The sequence below is a fragment of the Bos indicus x Bos taurus genome, chromosome 13 (genome assembly GCF_003369695.1).
Source record: "Bos indicus x Bos taurus breed Angus x Brahman F1 hybrid chromosome 13, Bos_hybrid_MaternalHap_v2.0, whole genome shotgun sequence".
NCBI lineage: Eukaryota > Metazoa > Chordata > Mammalia > Artiodactyla > Bovidae > Bos > Bos indicus x Bos taurus.
Genome location: NC_040088.1, coordinates 19,555,978 through 19,577,540, shown reverse-complemented (window position 1 = coordinate 19,577,540; position 21,563 = coordinate 19,555,978). Strand labels below are relative to the sequence as shown.

General features: G+C 47.3%; 1 protein-coding gene across 2 annotated transcripts; it reads left to right on the top strand.

Annotated features, from left to right (window-relative positions):
- Window positions 1-1,476: 1,476 nt before the first annotated feature.
- DYNLRB1 (dynein light chain roadblock-type 1) lies at window positions 1,477-19,018 on the top strand. 2 transcript variants are annotated; one of them, XM_027558762.1, is made up of 4 exons: window positions 1,477-1,581; window positions 10,106-10,181; window positions 15,250-15,417; window positions 18,668-19,018. In XM_027558762.1, the coding sequence occupies exons 1-4, from the start codon at window positions 1,579-1,581 to the stop codon at window positions 18,709-18,711; spliced, it is 291 nt and encodes a 96-aa protein (XP_027414563.1). In that variant the 5' UTR covers window positions 1,477-1,578; the 3' UTR covers window positions 18,712-19,018. The 2 variants fall into 2 exon arrangements, with proteins under 2 accessions (XP_027414563.1, XP_027414562.1); XM_027558761.1 differs by lacking the exon at window positions 1,477-1,581 and adding an exon at window positions 1,850-2,271.
- Window positions 19,019-21,563: the final 2,545 nt, after the last annotated feature.

The window sequence follows — 21,563 nt, the reverse complement described above, 5'->3', positions numbered from 1 at the left end:
ATACTCTTTTTTTTTTTTTTCTGCTTTTATGATTATGATCTTGTTCAATTCATTCACCCTTCAGTCTGGTTCACCATATGTAAGATGATGATACTCCTGTGCTTATCTTGGGGTCCAGTCACTGTATCCTTCTTCCCCTTGCTAAACAATTTTCTAATGTTTCCCGCATTCAATAACCATTTCTTTGTGTCCAATCCTTTTTTAAAAAAACTTTACATTGAAATGATTTCAGATTTACAGAACTGTTGCAAAAACAGTACAGAGAACTCCTGCACAACCCTTCACCCAGGCTTTCCCTAATGTTAACATCCCATATAACTTGGTACAATTATAAAAACTTGACCATCAATAAAATAACACAACTTTTATACTAAACTTTTCAAACCTTTATACAGCTGTCACCAGTTTTTCCACCAGTGTTTTTCTCAGTCTCGTCCAATCTGTGACAGTTCCTCATTCGTTCCTAGTCTTTCATGACCTTGGTTTTTTTTGAAGAGTATTTCCGGGCACATTGTAGAATGCCCCTCAAGTTTAATATTTTCTCATAGTTAAGGCCATGGGTTTTTGTGGAAAAAAAAAACAAAACCGGAGGTGGCGTGCCCTTGGTGCATGGTATCAAAGGGCACGTATGAATATGTCCTGTTTCCAGCTATGTTAACCTGGACACTCTGATTAACACGGTGGCTGCCAGGTTTACTCATTGTAAAGTCAACTACATTTAGTCCTGTTAACGTGCAGACGCCCATGGAAAGAGAACCAAGTCCTCCCCAACTGAGGCTACGGTGAAAAGAAATTTGGGAGCTAGATCATGTGTTGAAACCCAGCAAACTCCAGTGACGAGAAGACACTAAACTGAGTCTACTGGAGTTAGGGAGGGTGTCAGCCCAGTAACGTGGCACGAGGTTCACTAATTAGTAAATCATTTCCTGCAAGAGAACACAGTTTTGTGACAGAGGGAACAACACAGGGCTCCAGGAAGGTGAGGGAGCACAGAAATGTAAAGTGGCTCCTCCAAGGGAACACGGGGATTCAAAGTATGCAGACTGCCAGGCTAGCCTTGACCACTTCTCAGAGCCTGCATGGAATATTCCCAAGTGAGTCGCTCTGGAGACCCCCAAGGACGCTTGACTCCAGACCGAACTCCAGGTTTTCTAGCGTTTTTAGAGCATCTGGGCTTCGCGCCTTGTTTTTGCCTCAACCTGAGAGTACAGGCCTCAGCACCCCCAGTCCTCGCCTTCAGAATCGCTAATCACCCTCCACCCAGAGCCAACTCAAGACTTCGGTTGAGGGTTGAAAGCCTCTTCCAACAACGCGAACCAGCGTCTTTTCGGCACAGTGGGAGTTCGGAATTTTCTCCTTTGCGCTCTTGCCGTTCACTTTCTGACTGCATAAGGCAAATTCCCCTCGAGCCCTGAGGGAGCTGACTAAGACCCGCCTACCCGCCCGCCCCGCCGTCCTACGCTGGTTTCTGATAGGCTACCGAGGCTGTCCGCCTTGACAGGGAGTTGTGCGCAGGCGCAGAAAGGCTGCGGGACCGGGCTGAGGGCCGGCGACGCGGAGCTACCGGATCGGTTCGAGATGGTGAGTGTCCGCCGGGAGCTTGTGGCAGGCGCCCGGGAGGTGGCCGAGCACGACTTTCCATCACCCTGAGAGTGCCCTTCCATCCTCCGGGGACGGCTCTGAGCGCCTGGCTGGGCATCCGTGGGGCTGGGCGGGGCCGGGCCCGAGCAGTTTGGAGGGCGGAACTGGGGCGGCGCGGGCCTTCAGACTCAGAAGGGACTGAGGCGGGGCCACCGGATCCGGCAGTCCCTTGACCGGAAGCAATTGTTTAGGCCTAGGCTCAGGGTGGACGGAGGTGGAGAGGCCTGCCCACAAACCCCTGCATCCTAGCATCCTGGACCTTGTTGCGCGACTATAACTGTAATGATTACATTTACAGGAAGCTTAATTCGTGTCTGGCTCTGCTAAACGCCTCCCCATACCTACATGTAGGTACACCCCATAACTATGTAGGTGTACCTACATAGATAAGTGGGTACACCCATTATCTCCGTTTTACATACTTGGAATCTAAAACCCAGTGAAGCTAAGTGTCTTGCCCCAGGAAATGGCGGAGGTGGATTTGAACCCTAGAGTCTTGATTGCTGCCTTTGTGTCCCCGTGATTCTTTTGAGCCGCTGGGACATGATGCATGAGTCAGAAACGAGCGGGATCCACCCTTGGGGTTCTTGCCCTACTGGCTGGAACTGTGGGCTCATTACGACTTTACAGGTTTGTTTTCTTGTGTTTTTAATCCTCCCAACTTTGAGAAGACCTTTAAATCAGGTTTAAAACCGTTCCCACATTAAAACTTGTGAATGGTTTTTAAAAATCTTATATAAGTATTTAAAGACTATAAGAAAAATGGAAAAGGAATAAGAAACAATGCCATGATCTGGAGTTAAGTAACGACTTATGATTAGGTATATTACCATTAGTCTTTTTCTCTTCAGTTTTTCCTCTATATAGTTTAGCAATGTACTTTGCTTTATAAAGTTAGCTAGTTTATAGTATAGAGGAAGTAACTTCATCTTTCACATCACTTTGTAAACTGTAAAAAAATAAATTAACTTTTAACAGATAAATCTTACACACAGTTAGAAAGAAAATCTGAGAAGATATAAGTGAAAAATAGATTTCCCACCCGACTGTGACCCCCCAACCTAGGTCTCCTTCAGAAACAAACACTGTTAGTTTGTTTTATTATATCTTTATGTATATATCAGTTCAGTTGCTCAGTCGTGTCGGACTCTTTGTGACCCCATGGACTGTAGCACACCAGGCTTCTCTGTCCATCACCAACTCCTGGAGCTTGCTCAAACTCATGTCCATTGAGTCGGTGATGCCATCCAACCATTTCATCCTCTGTTGTCCCCCTCTCCTCCTGCCTTCAATCTTTGCCAGCATCAGGGTCTTTTCCAAAGAGTCAGTTCTTTGCATCAGATGGCCAAAGTATTGGAGTTTCAGCTTCAGCATCAGTCCTCCCAATGAATATTCAGGACTGATTTCCTTCAGGATTGACTTGTTTGATCTTCTTGCAGTCCAAGGGACTCTCAAGAGTCTTTTCCAGCACCACAGTTCAAAAGCATCAATTATTCGGTGCTCAGCTTTCCTTATAGTCCAACTCTCACATCCATACATGACTACTGGAAAAACCATAGTTTTGAGTAGATGGACCTTTGTTGGCAAAGTAGTGTCTCTGCTTTTTAACATGCTGTCTAGGTTTGTCAGCTTTTCTAGCAACGTCTAGGTTTTCTAACTATGTCATAGCTTTCTCTAGGTTTGTCATAGCTTTCCATATATATATATATATATGAGACACCTTTTTCTTACACGAATCAGAGCTTCCTGCAACCTATACCATGCTATTGTGTATTTATATTCATAAAAGCAAAACATACTTTAGATGCATGTTTTAACAAATTCAAGCATTACCGAAATATGTAACTTAGAAAAGTGTATGTAGTCCCCATCTCACTCCCCTTTGCTGATCACTGTTGACAGTTGGATACGTCTTCTTCCAGATTTGTTTAGTGCATAAGCACATTTGTATATAACATGTTTATTACATGAAATTGGAACTTGTGTATTTATACATATTAAGCCAGTGCAAGAGACAAGGATTCGATTCCTGGGTTGGGAGGATCCCTCGGAGTAGCAATTTCATGGACAGAGGAGCCTGGCGGGCTACAGTCCGTGGGGTCGGAAAGAGTTGGACATGACTAAGCAAGCACACACACAAGCTTACTTTAGGTTATATGTATAATCTCATTTTTTAACTTTGTTCATTAAAAAATGCCAAATATTTTTCATGTTGATACATACAAGTCTATTTTATCCTTTTATAGGGCAGTTTTCCTATTCCGTTGCATTATATCCATTTAGATGGTGAACAGTTTTTCACTCCAGACGATGCTGCAGTACTGTTTTTTTTTTTTTTTTCCTTTGTCCACTCATGCTCGTGTTTATGTAGCGTTCTGTAGCAGTGATACTCTGGCGTGCGCATTTTAACATTTTGGGGGGGTGTGTGTGAGTCGCTCCGTCATGTCCGACTCTTTGCGACCCCATGAACATTTTGGTAGAAAATGACAAATTGCCCTTTACGCTGGTGATATAAAAATCGGCTGTAATTAGCACCCAGTTTTACTCCACCACACAAGTATTTTCATCTTCGTACATTCTCCTTCCTCTTTGTTCATGTATTCACATTCAAGATATACCTGCTAGTTTTTTGTTTCTGTTTGTTTTAATACCCAAAGACATATAACTTTGTTGCTATCTCTCTTTGTAATGAATGATTTTTAGTGACTACATAATAATCAATGAAATATTTTTATCATAATTTGCCAAAGCATTCCCCCAGTATACATTTGGGTTGCGTCTAGTTCTTCACTAATAGAGATAGCGCTGTGATGAATGTCTCTGAATGTGTAGTTTGTTTTTCTTTCTTGTTTTCCCCCACATTTATTAGATTATTTCCTTAGGAGAAATTCTCAAAGAATTTGAAGCAAGGGGCTCAGCACATATGGTTCTCATAATAGTGTTGTCCTGTAGCTTTCCCAAAAGGTCTTATTGCCTTTGTACCAGTTTTGCCGTAATAACTGCCAACGTTCAAAAACATAACCTCGGCATTGCTGTAATTTTCATGTCTTTATTTACAGGGAACGTTGAACATTTTTCTTGTGTTTGTGGTTTCTCTGAGGTATATTTTCTCCTCTTATCCTTTTTGCCCACTTAATTTTTGGAGACTTGCTGTTTTTCTTAATCATTCTGTGTGATGTTTTGAAATTACTCTTTTGTCTGTTGTATTTGATGCAGATGTTGTCCCCTCCTTGTAATTTGTTTTTGTTTAATAGAAAGTAAAACTTTTTTATACTTGGTCATCACATTGGTCACAGTTTCTTTGTGAATCATTTGCTTCAATGGTTATCCCTCCCGTGCCAAACCAACGAATAATCCTGGAGTTTTACTGCTACTTGTTTTTTTATTTGTGTGGAGTGTTTTTTGGTCTGTCAGCAGCATGCACCTAGAAATTAGAGAACCCAGGAGCCTGGTCCCTTCTCTGGTGCAGACTCCCATGTTAATAGAAATAAAGACTCGGGGTGCTGAGGATCCCAGCCAGGCTCTTTCTAGGAGCAAGGCAGGAATTTGGAGATGTGAGCCAACCCCGAGGGGCTACATATTCACTTAGATATATCTGGTACCAGTCGGCTAGCACTGCAGGGATAACAGACTTTAGAGACAGAGGTGGCATGACTTGAATGCCTGGCTGGGATTCCTCTTGCGTCTGCTAATGTTGCTGTGGCTGCTCCTGTCTTTTTGGCATCATTTGTTTTCTTTCTTTTTTTTTTTTTAATTTAATTTTATTTTTAAACTTTACAATATTGTATTGGTTTTGCCAAATATCGAAATGAATCCGCCACAGGTATACACGTGTTCCCCATCCTGAACCCTCCTCCCTCCTCCCTCCCCATACCATCCCTCTGGGTCGTCCCAGTGCACCAGCCCCAAGCATCCAGTACCGTGCATCGAACCTGGACTGGCAACTCGTTTCATACATGATATTATACATGTTTCAGTGCCATTCTCCCAAATCTTCCCACCCTCTCCCTCTCCCACAGAGTCCATAAGACTGTTCTGTATATCAGTGTCTCTTTTGCTGTCTCGTAGCTCCTTCAGGGCTGAACCTGACATTTGTTTTAAGCAGTTTCTCCTGAAGGCAGGTGCCTACTGCCTCCTGTAGACCTCATGACCCCCACTCCCCCAGGCCTAACCCCACCCTACTAGCTGTGGTCAGGTTGGAGAAATGAATTCTCTAGTCTTCCAGGGAAAAGTTTTTATTAAGTTTGATTACTTAAAAATTCAGAACCTCTGATTATTGAAAAACAATGTAAACTTAAATTAGAAAAGTGGGAGAAGTGTAATTTATATGATGGGCAGAAATCTAAAATTTCTAACTTAAGAGTTTTTGAAAATCAATAAAATTAGTAGAAAAAGCAAAAGACTTGAAAAAGGAGAGATGCAGACAGTCAAATTCTAGCTTAACTTCACTGATAAGTTTTGTTTTGTTTTTTTTTTTCTGACCAGCCTCATTGATAATTCTTTTTTTTTTTTAACATATATTTATTTATTTGGCTGTGTTGGGTCTTAGTTGTGGCATGTGGGAACTTCGTTGCAGGGCACAGACTCTCCAGGCCAGGGGGCGTAATAGTCATGGTTCCATGGCACGTGGGATCTTAGTTCCCTGTCTGAGGATCAAACTCACATCGCCTGCATTGCAAGGCAGATTCTTAACCAGTGGACCATCAGGGAGTCCCCTCGCTGATAATTCTTAAAAATTAAAGAAAGGTTGACTTTCTGTTATTTGGGTTTTGCCTGTCAGATTAGCAGAGAATCAAACCTTCCAACACCGATTCTCTACTCCTCGAACGTGCCGAACTGCTTCCGATTTCACTGTGTTAGTTTTCATGCTGCTTTCTGGAGTACTTTTCTTTCCCATCGTTTAGTTCTTGGCTTAAGGATTACATCCTCGGGTGTTCCTGACCACACTCATCCAAGAAACATCCCCCTGCTCACCCTGGCCCCCCCTCCCCCGTCCCTGTACGCTGCAAGAATATTGCCACTTGTTTTTGAAAGTCTCTTGTACCAAAATCTGAACTCGTGAGGATGGGGACATCTTCATTTGTGGTTAGTGGCATATTCAACTCTTCTCTTGACCTGCTGTGTGTCCTTGGGCAAAATGCTTCTCCTTTCTGAACCTTGGTTTCCTCCTTGTAAAATGGATCTCATACTAACCATGGAAGGTTCAGATGAGATGTGTCTGAAGACATTCATCCTAATATCTGACCTGTAGCAGATACTGAGTAGGTCAGGTATACTTGTGTGTCCTCTCTTTCTTGGTAAGCATGTTTACCTTTTAAGCAGCTAGATCTCAGTGATTGGGTCTCATTAAATTTAGGATCATATAAACCCTCAGTCATCATGCTGGGTACTGTAAGCCCAGGGTACTATACTTAAAAAGGTTGATTTTGTAAAACACAGTTGAGGAAATGGTTTTTATTTGTTCCTCCAGTATCTGTTGAGCTGTACCAGGTACTGGGATTACAAAGGCTGGGTTCCTGCTCCCAGGTTTCCTTGGGTCTGGAGGAAGAGATCGGAGAAGGCAATGGCACCCCACTCCAGTACTCTTGCCTGGAGAATCCCAGGGAAGGGGGAGCCTTGTGGGCTGCTGTCTATGGGGTCGCACAGAGTCGGACACGACTGAAGCGACTTAGCAGCAGCAGCAGGAGGAGATAAGCAGAACAGACAGTTACACTCATTGCTGATAAGTGCCGTGGAGTCAGGGTGCCTTGGGTACCTAGAAGAGGGGCAGGTGTCCAGAGCAGGCCTCCCACAGGAGGCTCATGAGCGGAGTCCAGAGACTTGGGAGTTAGTTACATCTAGTGGTGAGTGAGGGAGAGGAGGTTGCCTGCTTTCAGAAGGAGCTGCACTCACCAAGCCAGGCCGGGCTCAGGCGGGCTGTGCTTGCCCCCTGCAGTCCGTTCTCCACACAGCAGCCAGGACATCCTTATGAAACAGATCATGTCATTGCTCACCCGAAACCTGCTAGCAGCTCCTCACACCCCCTGCCTTTAAAAACCAAAGTCATCACTCTGGTCTACACCACCACTGAAATCTTGTCTGATTCTGCCTCCCTCTCCTCTGGCTGCCTGCCACTCACTGCCCTCAGCCACAGTGGCCCCTTTGCATTTTTTCTGGAACACTCTCCCTGGAAATCCACCTGGTTAGCTCCTTTGTTTCCTTTCAGGTCTCTACTCAACTATCACCTTAGTGAGGCCTTCTCTGACCACCTTGTTTAAAATTGCCATCAGCCCCTTGCTTTCCAGATCCCCCATCCCTACTGAATCTGACATTGGTATTTTATTTATGCTTTTGCTTAATGTCCGATTCCCTCCCCCCACTCCACCCCCAAAATCAGCTTCATGAGGACAGGGTTTTTGTTGTATTTTGTCCAGCACAACACCCCTAGACCTCAAACAACATCTGACACATAGAAGATTCCCATACAGTTATTGATGATTAACTTGTCTTACAAAATTTCATCTTTTTCATTTCAGCCTCACTTTCCAACCTCTAGGGGTATTTTGGACTTCAATTCTTCCATCTTTAGCTTTCCCCATCCCTAGTTTGATTGCACGTTGATTGAAATGTCCTAAACTGCCATCCTAGTTATTCTTATGATTTCTTATTCTTACAATGTTGAGAATGTCAGAGCTCTATAGTCCCAAGTCAGAGATCTGTGATCTCTTGGATACACAGAGAGATGGGTTAAAAAATGTTTTTAAATAAAAATAATATAGTAGAGTAAAAGAGGCTGTTAAAAAAAAAAAGAAAACCTTATCTATAATTCTCTACTCTTGGTGTGGCTTTTTATTTCATTCATGATCCTTCTAGCCCTCTTCTTGTTTTCATGTGGATACCATTTCCCAAGTACTTTCTTTTTAAGGTGTTATAAATATTTTGGTCACCATTGTTAATGTGTTACATTCCTGTGAATGGACATTCGTAATCCCCTTGATGTTTTCCCTAAATGTTGGGCAGTTTTGGCTCTTCCTGCTTTTTGTTATTGAAGGTGTCACTGCAGCAAACATCTTGCCCTTAGTTTTCTCGGATCGTTTCCTTAGGATGAATTTCCAGGAGGGTTACCAGGTCAGGTTGAGTGCTGTGTAGTATTGACCACTATCATATAATACTTTATCACTCCTCTCCAGAATAGCGTGTGGTCGGAGCTCAGTGAAAGTCCGATGAATGAATTAAGATCTCATCCACGCACAACCCACTGCATTGTACTTTCAGTCCACATAGCTAGCCGTGTCCTTTTACCAAGGCTCCAGATTACAGAGGCGTCCGGCTCTTTGCCATTTTGTAGGAGGAACTTGTTTGCCCTTCCTTCAGCATCTGAGAGTATTCACACGTCAGTGGAGAGTGGGTGGCAGTGACTGGATTGTGAGGCTCGGGCCTACTAGAAAAACAATCTTTCTTTGTGCTGTCTCCATCCTCTGTTGAGAAGCTCCTCCTCTGGGCCAGCTCATCAGCCTGTGAGGGCGGGGTACCACTCTCTTGGTGAACAGAGCCTCTGTGTCTGACCCTCAGCCTGTGAGGAGCTTTGCACTAGATTCTGGATGGGTCTAGAAGGGACCTCCTGAGAACAAACACACTTGAAGGCCAGTTTCCATCCACAGCGGGAGTTAGGCCTAGTTCAGTTTAACAGTTGTTCATTGAGCCCCTGCTCTGCAGACCATTAGAGAGACTTTAAGTCAAACAGCACCTACTGATTCCCAGAGAGATACAGTCAAGAGTTCAGGGAGTCCGTTGGAAATGGCCAAAGGCCACTGCATTGGAATCAGTAAAGGCTTCGTGGAGGACGTGATATCTAAGATGATCCTGAAGAATTTGTTGGATTTCAGCGAAGAAGAGGCCTTGTTTGGTAAAAGCTGTGGAGGCAGGGAGATATGGACATACAGGTGGAGAGTGGAGGGAAGGGTGGAAGAGATGGGAGTAATTACGGAGAAGGTCTTGCCTGGCGAGGTGAGGACTCACAGTCTGATTGTCCACTCGGTTTACAAGTCGCATGTGCCAGAGTAGCCCACCCAGACCAGCTCCGGGTGACAAATGACAGTGTATCTCCTTCCTGTTAGACACCTCCGTTTGGAATTTTTCAAATCATGAGTTTCCTCTGGTTTGTCCCCCAGCTGTACCAAATAGCTGAGTCATGGATGTGCCTATACTCCTGGGAATAGTATTTGAGTTCTGCTCCCTCAGTGTGGGGCAGAGAGCCCCTGGTGGGCAGAGGGAGCAGCCCCGCCCCACACCGGGAATGTGTTGGTTTTGATGCTGGTGGTGGCCTCGGGGCTGTTCTAGGTAGTCCCGGGGAGCTTGCAGGAGGTGCCACGTGCCTGGGTGTTACCTCTCTGTTGTTGGGAAGTGTGATTCATCTGCTGGGGGTACAAGGGAGTTGATCCAGGCTTCCTGACCGCTCTAACCTTGGTCTTATTCTCTCTGGCAGGCAGAGGTGGAGGAGACCCTGAAGCGACTCCAGAGCCAGAAGGGCGTGCAGGGAATCATCGTGGTAAACACAGAAGGTACACCCTCCTTCCAGCCATGAGCTGAGTGCAGGCCGGCCCCCAGAAAAGAGCCTAACACGGCATAACAGTTGCTTTTTACTAAACCTCTCATGTACCTGATCTAGTTCTCATCCTTTTATTTATTTATTTTTTAAATCACCTCCAGTTTCCGAGCACTATTACTAGAATTCTAAATTTAAAAAAAGGAAAAATCCTCCCTACCCCACTGCCCTGACACGTCATTCTTTTCAGAGTGCCACACTTCTTCAGTCAGCCCTTGTCCAGTGCCTTTTCTCTTGGTCATAATTATAGTTGTCACTCTCTTGGCGTCTGTTTACTCATGAGTTTCTGTTCGGGGTTTTGATTTTGCTCCGTGGTTTACATACGCAGACTTTTTAGCTCAAGTCCCGTGTTCATTCTCCATCCCCCGTTTATGTTGTCTCTGCTTCTCTTTTGCTGTCTCTCACTGCTGTCAACTGCTTTGGGCCTATAGTTTTCCTTCCTCTTCTGGGACATTATTTCAACAACTGTTAAAGTGTACAGATGCTAATTTTTCCCAAACCGCAGTAGACGTGATGAAGAAGGAGACCGATATTATCACACACCTGTTCTCTGCCAGGCCACGGGCTGGTGCTTCACAGACAGATCGTTTCTGTCATTCCTTGAAGCGGCTCTGTTGTCTCCATTTTCCAGTGGAGAAAAGTGAGTCTAGAAATTCCATTTTCCTGCCATTATGGAGCCAAGATTTCATCCCAAGTCTGTCCGAGCGCACTTGGGCTCTTTCTCCCACAGGGTTCCATGAAGGACCAGAGAGTGGCTGCTGGACTCAGTCCCAGGCTATGTCCAGGGTCACCCAACTGGGCCCCCCTGCCCCGTTCTCTAACGCAATGCATCCAGCCAACTTGGCTTTGTTTGACGCGCCTCGAGAGTCTCTGTGTATTTGCATTGTCATTCTGGGCCTTATTTTGGAACGGCAGAATTCTCAACAGTGCCTGCTTAAATAGAGCAGAATGAAAGTCACCAAGGGTGACAAATTGAAGGTGGCGTGTCCTCAGTTAGAATGTTGTTTTCCAAGTCGTCAGACCCCGGCCAGCGCATAGCTAGGTAGGATGTGTGCCCCAGCTTTGTCAGGCTCTCATTAAACCGTGTGCTCACTGCACTCAAAGGAGGCAGCGGGGTGGGGAGCCTGAGGACACTATGGGAGGCGTCTCAGGTCCACCACTAATCAGCTGGGTGGCCAGGGCTTTCCCTTCCCCTCTTTAGAACCTAGCAGCCTCGAGCCGCTTCCTTGGTCCTTGCTCCAAGGAGCTTCTTGCTCTAAGACCCAGAAGACTTGGTATGAGACTCTTCTGTAAATAGACATTTTTGACCCCAGCTGGGGAGAAACAGCCCCAGGGGCTGACTCCCCAGCTGGGACCCCCTAGACTTCCACCAGTATTCCAGACCACAAGCCTTCATTCTTGTGTAAAACTGCCCCCAAAGTTGAGCTTTTTCATTAGGAAAATAGAGCCCCAACTTCTTACCTTTTTGATACTGATGAGCACTTATTTTTTGTATACTAATGTGGCAGTATGGCACAGTAGCTAAGAATACGGAATGTGGAACCAGACTGCCTGGGCATGAATCCTGACTCTACTTTCTTATCAACTATGTGATCCTAGACAAGTCTCTTAGCCTCTCAGCTTGTTTCCTCATCTGTAAAATGTGGACAGCCACACTGTCTTTTTCTGAGGGAAGCTTTTAGAACAGTGCCTGATGTATAGTAAATGCCACATGAATGTCAAAAATCCTTGCATTTGTGTTTATTTATTTATCCGTCTATTTGTTTGCTTGTTTTTTTGATGGCCGAGCCACACAGCATGCAGGATCTTAGTTCCCTGACCAGGGATCGAACCTGTGCTCTCTGCAGTGGAAATGTAGTGTCCTAACCACTGGACCACCTGGAAATTCCCTGTGTGTTTTTTAATTTGTGGTCCATTCATAGATCTCCCACTTCAGATTCTCATTTACATTTCACACATTTCTGCAAAGTAGGGACATTTGCCCATTTTTCAGATGACAAACCAGAAGCTGAGAGCAATCAGGTTGACCTGCCCTGGATCACCCAGCCACAGATGGAGGTGGTCAGAACTCACTGCTCTGGGGGGCCCTTAGCCCCTCTGAAGGCTTGCATTAGAGGTGTTCAGTCAGGGTGATTGTATTAGGGATCTCTGATACTCCTCTGGAGCTTTCCATCTCCGTGATTCAGTTCAGCTGCCTCTTCCAGCAGGATGTCCTCCCTGACCAGCTCAGCCCGGAGGGATTGTTCCCCACCCCTGAAATCAGGACATGCTCTTGTCCCAGTCGTTTACCAACCACCTGCCACTGCCTGGTGATGTCTCACCCTTGGCCAGATTTAAATGATGTTTCATAATAAAAATGTACCTTTAAGCAGACTTAACCAAGAATGGAATGTAAGGAACATCCTATTTGTACCCTCCAGACCCCTGCCATCTGCTGCTACCCACACAGGGCAAAATAAAAGTCTCAAATGTGTAAATCCCTGAGGGCAGAGCTTTATCTCTTGTGATCATTTCTGTATCCCCAGCACCCGCAGTAATGCTGACACAAAGTTGGTTCTCAATAAATACCTGTTAAGTTTTATTAATGTGTTTTAATTGTTGATTGATGAGGGGGGTTGGTGGACGGACCTGGCTATACAACCTGACAGATCTGAGCCCCAGATTCAAAATCACGGCTTTGAGGCGCCAGCCACCACTGCAGGCGCTCAGCCCCCGTTTGTGGAGGCCACGGCCTGCAGTCGGCCAGCTACTCACTCGGCTGTCTTTGAGGTGCTTCCCAGCTCTGGCGTCCTGTGAGTCTGGACTTCTCTCTTGTGCTTGTTTGAAACTGTCCCCCATGTTGGTCCCTGCCCCCCGCTCCCACCCTGCCGGCTCCATGTTTTCTTTCGTTTTTACAGTGAGCCAACAAGAGCTTAGTTTCTTTTCTCCCTTACACACCTTCTCACTTGGTAGACATGTGATCACACTCATGTCAGTATATTTGAACTACTAAAAGCACACCTGTGTCTACTCATTTTTTAACAACAGTCATAAATATTTGATGCAGTCTCCCCAAAGACACTGGTGAGCACATCAGATCTGCCTCTGGCCCTTCGGGAGCATCCAGTCTGCTGGGGACAGGCGTCAGGATCACTCCCGTGCAGGCATGATCTCAGACTCGAGTAACTGCCCTGCAGGACAGTGGCACAGTGCTGGGACTATAGAACGGGGGCGCTGACCACGTCCAGGGGTGGAGGGAGACGTGAGGGACAGTGGGAGTCAGGAGAGAGCAGGGAAGGGAAAGACAGTTCCAGGCAGAGGCGCCTGAGAGAAGGTGGCCTGATGGAATACAAAAAGAAAGCCAAGAGCTTTGCCCCCACCCACCCCCAGACTTTGCCATGCCTCAAGACTGGCCCCTCAGGTTACCTGGGGATGGGGTTTATAGCATGGGTAATGTCAGTAATAAATCAGCACGTACTCTGTGCTACTCTGTGCATGCTTTTGCTCAATATTTCCAGATGAATTAAGACACATTTAGCCCTCCCAGCAGCACGGTGAAGCACAGGCATTATTTTACAGATAAGGAAGTGGAGGCCTAGGTTAGATCACTTGTGTAAGGTCACCTAGCCAGGAAAGGGCAGAGCCAGGGGAGAAGCCCAGGTCCTCGACTTCAGAGTTCCTACTGGTCATCCTCTCAACTGCTTATACTGCTGTCCCGAGGAAGGTTCCACCACTGAATGAGGCCTCGTGGGGCCCTGGTGGGCACCTGGTTGCCACCCAGGACACAACATCTGCCCTGGTGACCTGGTCATCTTCTCCTTTAGAGGCAAGTGATCACTGCAACCTGTCCTCATGACTCCACTTGGCTCAGAGCAGCCTCTGACTCACAGCTTCTCTTGCTCCCATGCCCTCTTCTGCCTACACTCACTGTGCCATAGTAAGACAAGGTTTGGTCAGCTTCTTTGCCACCCATGGGTAGGTCTGCGGTTGACTGTCTTTGGCTGTGCCTTTGGCTGGTCATTTATAGGCCAGATGGCAGGGTCCTAGAGCCGAAATCCAGCCACTGATGTGTGGGGAGCGACTTGGGCCACGCTGGGAACAAGAGCCTGTGCACTGTGAGCACTCGGGGCCATCGATGGAGCCTCTGGCTGACATGTTACAGTGATTCATAGGCACCTGATGACCTAGCTGTGGCCTGAGGTGTCTCAAGCTAAGCCCCATTCCTCACCTCCATGACAACAGGTACCGTCCAGTGAGGGCGGGCCATTTAATAGTTCATCGAAAGGAAGCAGTCCTCAAAACAGAAAAGGCTTGGTGCAGGATGTTGTTCAGTATGAGGTGATTAAGTAAAAAATGCAGCCTGAGTCCCCAGCAAGAGGGGAATGATTAACCCTGTGGAATGGCCACTTGTGGGCTCTTTGAAAGTAGTAGCAACGCTGTTTACAAGGGTGTGTACAGACAGAGAAACAGGCTTTAACGTGGGGCACCGTCTTGTGTGTAGACAGTGTGTTTATGCCTGAGCCTAAGCCTTCCTTGTTAGGAACTGGAGCAACACACTAGTGATGGTTCTGTCTTGGCACAGGCTGACCTTCCTTCTTGTACTTTTCAGTATTTACAGATTGGTAGGAACTGTTCTCTTTGTTCATATTCTCAGTGTTATGAGTGATAGTCTATCCTTCTGTTGCTGGAAACCAGTCAGTATGTGGCCCTGTGAAGGGAGCCCAGCAGTGAAGCCAGCAGGCCTTCACTGGAATCCTGGCCCCACTGCTTGTGTTCATCTGCTGTGAGACCTCAGCAGGCTACCTCATTGCTCAGAGTTTCTGTTGCCTGGTTGACAAGTAAAGATGGTGACACCATCCTTAGAGCATTTCTGGGAACTGGAGCTAGCATCCTTCAAGTGCCCAGCACTTGCCTGTCAGGTCCTCAGTGAACACTGGGCGATGGCTGTTAACTGCCAGTCTAGGCTCTGGACTTCTGGGCGTGGGGCTGGGAGCAGGGCAGAAAGGCACTCCCAGCGTTCTGCTCAGTCTCTGCTCTCCCCGCAGGCATTCCCATCAAGAGCACCATGGACAATCCCACCACCACACAGTACGCCAACCTCATGCACAACTTCATCTTGAAGGCCCGGAGCACCGTGCGCGAAATTGACCCCCAGAATGACCTCACTTTCCTTCGAATTCGCTCCAAGAAAAATGAAATTATGGTTGCACCAGGTAAGGGGTCTTCCCCACCCCTACTTGAGAGCAGACCCTCACTCCATGCTTGGTAGCTATCGGGAAGGCTTCGGGTGTGGGTGTGTCCATGGGTTCCACAGAAAGGCCTGAGAGCAGAAGGCACAGATTTGAGTGTCTCATCGGCTGGCCTGGCCCAGCTGGCATCCCCAGCAAGTCCTCATTCACAGTGACTCTAGGCAGACCCTGTCCTGGGTTCTGGGCCCTAGTAGGGAATTATGGTGTCATGGGGGAGATAGACATCTAAGTGTGTGTGTGTGTGTGTGTGTGTGTGGTTCAGTCATGATTTGGGGGAACTCAAGGAGCATTTGGGCACATGGAGGAGGGCGTGATTAGGCTTGCTTGTGGCAGTCAGCAAAGGCTTCCCAGAGGAGGGCACAGGTGAAGGGGAAGCGAGTGGGGTGGGAGTTGGGGGGGTGGAGTTGGAGCTGTGCCCAAAGAAAAAAGAATGCAGTGATTCTAAACCAAAGTGTGAGGCAAAACCACCATGCACTCATTCATTCTAAAAAAAAAAAAAAAAAACACAAAAAAACATTAATTTGCCCACTTCTTAAATACAGTCCTGTTTCTGTGGTCCCCATGCAGACAGTCTTTCCTCCAGCATGGGAAGGGATTGCTTTGTTTTCACATGAAGTACCTGGGGACTGTGTCTTAGCATCTGTTCTCAGGGTGACGAGATGCTCACCCTGGGAGGTGCCCCTAAGCACTGGGGCCACAGGAGGGGTCAGCAGGGCCACCTGCCCTGCCCCACTTCACTCTCATGCACGGCCTGCTGTGGTAGACGGATCCTCCAGCACTGTTTGCAGTTACTCCTCTCTCACCATCCCCTTGGTGGCTGAGCCCCGAGGTGAGTGTGCATGAGGTGTTGGAGGTGGCTGCAGTGCAGCCTGTCTAGAGCAGCAGGATGTGTGTAGGAAGGAGGGGAGGTGATGTGTATGGTCCGATTTAGAAGGCCTCAGGCGCCAAACTCAGCTGTCTGGACTGGACTTAGTGAGCGGAGGTTTCTTCAAGGCAGTCAGTAATAGGATTGTGATTGGGGGCCTGGACGAAGGAGGGCAGGGGGAGGGCTGGCACAGTGACTGGCCCTGGGCTTGCCACACAGGCAGCGAGGAGGCTGGCTGCAGAATTCTGAGGTCATTTGAGAGGGGCCAGCCCCTCCTTGTGGCAGAGCATCACCACTCCTGTCCCCAGGCCTGTCCAGGCCCAGTGGAGCTGTTTGGAAGGCTGTGAAGGAGAGCCCCATAGAGCCAGTCACGGGGGCCCCCGGTCTCCTGGGGACTCTCCCTAGAGGGCTGGGGACAGAGCAGGTCAGTCACAAGTGAAAACATAGAATAACTTCAGAGTCATTTATTCCAAAGACATACATACATTGTTTATCAACATAATCATTCTCTAATGGGTCTCAGGCCAACCAGTGATGAGGTCTCTGATTCTGTCAGAAAATAGACTGCAGCGGGCATGCCAGCTATTTTCCCAGCTTCACCTCTTATGAGTCCAACCTTAAGCAAATAACAGAGCACCAGCGAACCTGTTTCCATCTCTGTAAAATGTCTGGCAGGGGACGGTCCTGCTCTGGTATTCGGAGATGCCTCATCTGGTTGAATATGTTGGCACGAGGTCAGCAGAAAAGCTTGAGATCAGATTTAAACTCAAATCCCTCTCAAGACTTCATGCTGCGTGGTTACAGACAAACCTCCCCTCCCCTAAAAGTCAGGCTGCCAACCCTCCAAATCGGAGCAGACCTCATGCCCCACCTGGGACCCCACAGTGTGAAGCAAGGACAGATGTCTCCAAATCGCCAGACTCTCCATAGACAGCATTTCCTGGCTTAAAGCTTCTAAGAATGTCTGCTTGGAACAGGGCAGTCAAGCCTTAACACACGACTTCCCACAAAGCACTGGAGTGCTGTTACTGAATGTGGAGCCTGGTTATTTGGAAGAAAAGACATGGGTATTGCTAATAGTATCTATTCATTAGTTTTGTTGGTAGCTTGTTATTTCTATTTTTATTTGTGATTTTTCACTTACACAGATTGCTTAGCCATGAGACTTGGTCATATAATAGCTGCTCCTTCCGAGATGTCCATCGTCAAGGGAAGAAGCAAGGTTTAGGCTTGAATCTGAACAGACACAAAGCAGACATGGCCAAGGTTTTCACGTGTTCAGCAAGAGGCAGACCAGAGGTGCCCAGCACCTGAGTCAAACTCAGCTCTCCCACCTGGCATATTAGCCTTGGCTTGGCCAAGTCATTTAATTCTCTGAGCCTTAGTGTTCTCAGTAGTAAAAATAAGAAAACACCGGTCCCTGCCTCATAGAGTAATTGGAGGATTCACTGAGATGCTGTTTGAGAAGGGATCAACCCAGAGCCAGCATGGGGAAGCCTTGGTAAATGTTTGAGTGTGATTATTAAGTGGGCAAGGTTTAAACACCCTGCTTCTCCCATTTCCTCTTCTGTAAAATGAGAGGCAGTCAGGCTCACCCCAGAGGACTTGGACTTGCTATGATTTCATAACGGACATTCCTTCTGACTGGCTCAATCCCCAGAGCTGGAACTCAGGTGCCTTTGAAATTTTCTAGTCCAGAAGGTTCTGGAAGGCCAGCAACTGAAGTTGTGACAGAACTGACATTAACCCAAGACTAGCAGGGTTGAGGTTAGAATTCCATCTTGGATACTAACTGTCCTGGTAACCTTAAACAAGTGGCTCTCCCAGGACCTGGAGCATCAGCATCACCTGGAGCTTGTTAAAATGCAGATTTTTACATTTCGGACCCACGGACCCCAGGCCCAGTGAGTCCGAAGCCCTTGGAGTGGGGCCATCTGTGTTGTTTTAAACAGCCCACCAGGTTATTCCAGCACTCTGTAGTTGGAGAACCAGTACTGTAGGCAGTTCATTTAAACTCTGAACCTGAATTTCCCAATGCAAAAAACTTGATAACCCTACCTCCCTGTTGGTACTGGGAAGATTAGAAATGAGGATGGTCTGCCAAGCGCCACTGCTGGGCAGGGTAAGGAGCCTGCTTCCCTATAGCGTGTGCAGAAGCCTGCACAGGAAACATGCGGGTTCATCTTGTTTCCCCAGCCACAGCAAGCAGCCTGAGCGTCGATGCTTTTTATCCCTCTTCACCCCACCAGCATTTTACAGTTGGTGATTGAATGATTTATTGGCTTTGTGGTGTGTTTTTCTCCCATTTTACAGTTAGTGATTCTTTTTCTCATGTTTCCTCTCTTGCAGATAAAGACTATTTCCTGATTGTGATTCAGAATCCAACTGAATAAGCTGCTTTCTTGGCTCCCTGCGTCATTCCTTAATTTAATGCCCCTCAAGAATAATAGCGTTAATCATGTCCATTGACGGGCACGTGGAAGGCACGTTGGAGCCCTCCCAGGCTGGTCCGTGACCCGGTGGGCTGCAGCCCCTCCCCCCAGCATCATTCCTGGCCAGCTGCCTCTGATTTTCCGGGAGGAGAATCACGTCCAGGTTTTGGAGCAAGAGCTTGTGAGAAGCCCACGCCCTGTTTCCTTCTGACTTTGTCGCCCTTGGAAAAGGCTGTTTTTCTTTAACTAAAAATAACCAGAATGCTTACCCGGCTGGCTGTGTGTCTTTAAACACGGGGTTGAAAAGGTCTTGCTTCCTGTGTGATCACATGGTCTGGAGGCTGAACCCGCGCCGCCCGCAGCCTGGGGGTGCTCTGTGCTCCTTCAGCACCTGTGGCCACACTTGCTGAGCCGGACACGGTTTATAACTGGTGTCCTGGTTTCTGGGCCTCTTGTCCCTCGCCATCCTTTTTATCGTTTCCCACGCCCATCAGTGTTTTGAAAGATTTTTTTTCCGACTGCGCTTCACTAGGGAAAGGAGAACGAAATCTGTTGATGCCAGGTGTGGCTCATGTCACCTTCGTAGTTTGCTGCAGATGGGGTGGTACAGCATCTTAACGGTGAGGAAGTTGGGTTCTCTGGAATGGCTTGCCTGAGATCTCATGGACGGAGCACAGGCCTCTGACTCCAGCAGCTCTGCTGTTTCCATATTGCCTTCCCTAGAAATCCTAAGTGGTCTGGTTCACCCATGTGCTCACCCTGAGTAAGCATCTGCCTTCCCTTAAGGCGCGGAATGGGGTTGGGGGTGCGTTCACCACTCAATGAAGCCAAGCTGTAGGCCACTGGTCACCCAGCAGCACTCTGGGGTTTTTCCCTCCAGAAACTGTATTTTTGTTAGGGTTTGTTTTTGTCTTTGTTTCTTGTTACAGAGGAAAAGGGCTTCCCTGGTGGCTCAGATGATAAAAATCCCCCTGCAATGCAGGAGACGTGGGTTGGATCCCTAGGTGGGGAAGATCCCCTGAGAGAAGGGAATGGCAACCCACTCCAGTATTCTTGCCTGGAGAATTCCATCTACAAAGGATGGTGGGCTACCGCCCATGGGGTCACAGAGAGTCAAACACGACTAAGATGACTACCACTGGCTGACAGAAGTAAAAGGTTTCAACTATAAAGCTTTCCCCCCCTTGTCCTGCTCCCTTCCCCAGCAGTAACCTCCATCTCCAGTGTGTGTCCACCCAACAAAAATGCTTTGCTCAATTTCCAGTGAAGTTTCCTTCACAGAGCACTCCCAGGGGAGTGTACCCTTGGGAGCCTGGAGGTGTAGTTTATAAGGGCTCAGCAAAATTTCTTCAAAATCTGTTCTAGTGGAAGATCATAAGAACTTTGCACTTCATAATCTGTTTGTCTTAGTATAGGAATAATCCTTTTAAATACTTTCCCCCAAATCTTCAAGCACACCTGATCCTCTGGGCAGTCACTGCGTGCTCGCCCTGTCACTGTGGGCCGGGAGGCAGTGATCACAGACGACACTGATCAGGGCTCGAGAGGAAGTGCGATGTGACCACCATTGTCTTTGTTCTCAGAGGCTATTGAGACTTGGATTCAAATCTAAGGTTCTCCTGTCCTTCTATCTTGAGTTTCTTCAAAAAGAGTAGCAGGGGAAGATGGTCTGATTGACAAATTACCCCAGAGGGGAGGTCAGGTTTCTATTACAGGATTATAGGAGGTCTGGCTCCAGGGCAGGAGTTTGGAAATGGTTTGGGGACCTGGCCCTCCTCCCTGCATTTAGTTCCCCGACCGCTCCCTCTTGTTTGCCTTAAAATTCACCATCATAAAACTTCCCTCCAGGCTCCGAGGAAAGTTTGGGCTCCCTCTGGCTTTGTGGAAAACCAGATGGTCTATGAACATAATGATGCTCCACCTCCTAATCCCCTGGGCAGTGGAGCCCACCTGGGAAGCTTGCCTTGGATTCATTCCACTAAATAATGCTATAACACATGCAAGTACCCTAGTGTTTTCTGTACTTAAAAGTAGTAAGTGTACGGGAATAAAATAACCGCTAAGGTTAGAAACTGACACTGGAGGAGCATGGCTTCTGGGTTTCAGAAGTATATTTGCCCAAATAACAGGGTGTTTCTGTTCCCAGCATTATGGGGAAGAAAAAACTGTTTTTTGACTGCATGAAGCAGCATGCAGGATCTTAGTTCCCCAACCAGGGATCGAACCCACACCTCCTGCAGTGGGAGCACAGACTCTTAACCACTGGACCATGAAGGAAGTCCTGAATATTCTTAGAGAAGTTGAAATAATTTTATATTCTCTATTTAATTCTATAATTGCTACAAGTAACATTTTGCTGTGTTTATCACATAACCAGCCATTGCTCCCTCTATCCATCCATCTGTTGAGTTTTTGGGTGCATTTCGAAGTACTGCTGCTGCTGCTAAGTCACTTCAGTCGTGTCCGACTCTGTGCGACCCCATAGACGGCAGCCCACCAGGATCCCCCGTCCCTGGGACTCTCCAGGCAAGAACACTGGAGTGGGTTGCCATTTCCTTCTGCAATGCATGAAAGTGAAAAGTCAAAGTGAAGTCGCTCAGTCGTGTCCAACTCTTTCGGACCCCATGGACTGCAGCCCACCAGGCTCCTCCATCCGCAGGATTCTCCAGGCAAGAATGCTGGAGTTGGGTGCCATCGCCTTCTCCAGATTTTGAAGTACAGCTGCAGGCAGTGCACGCTCCTGAACACTACACGTGCGTGTCATTAACTAGTGTGTTTGCCCTTTTTGGAGAGTCGGTAAGATTTGCGTACAG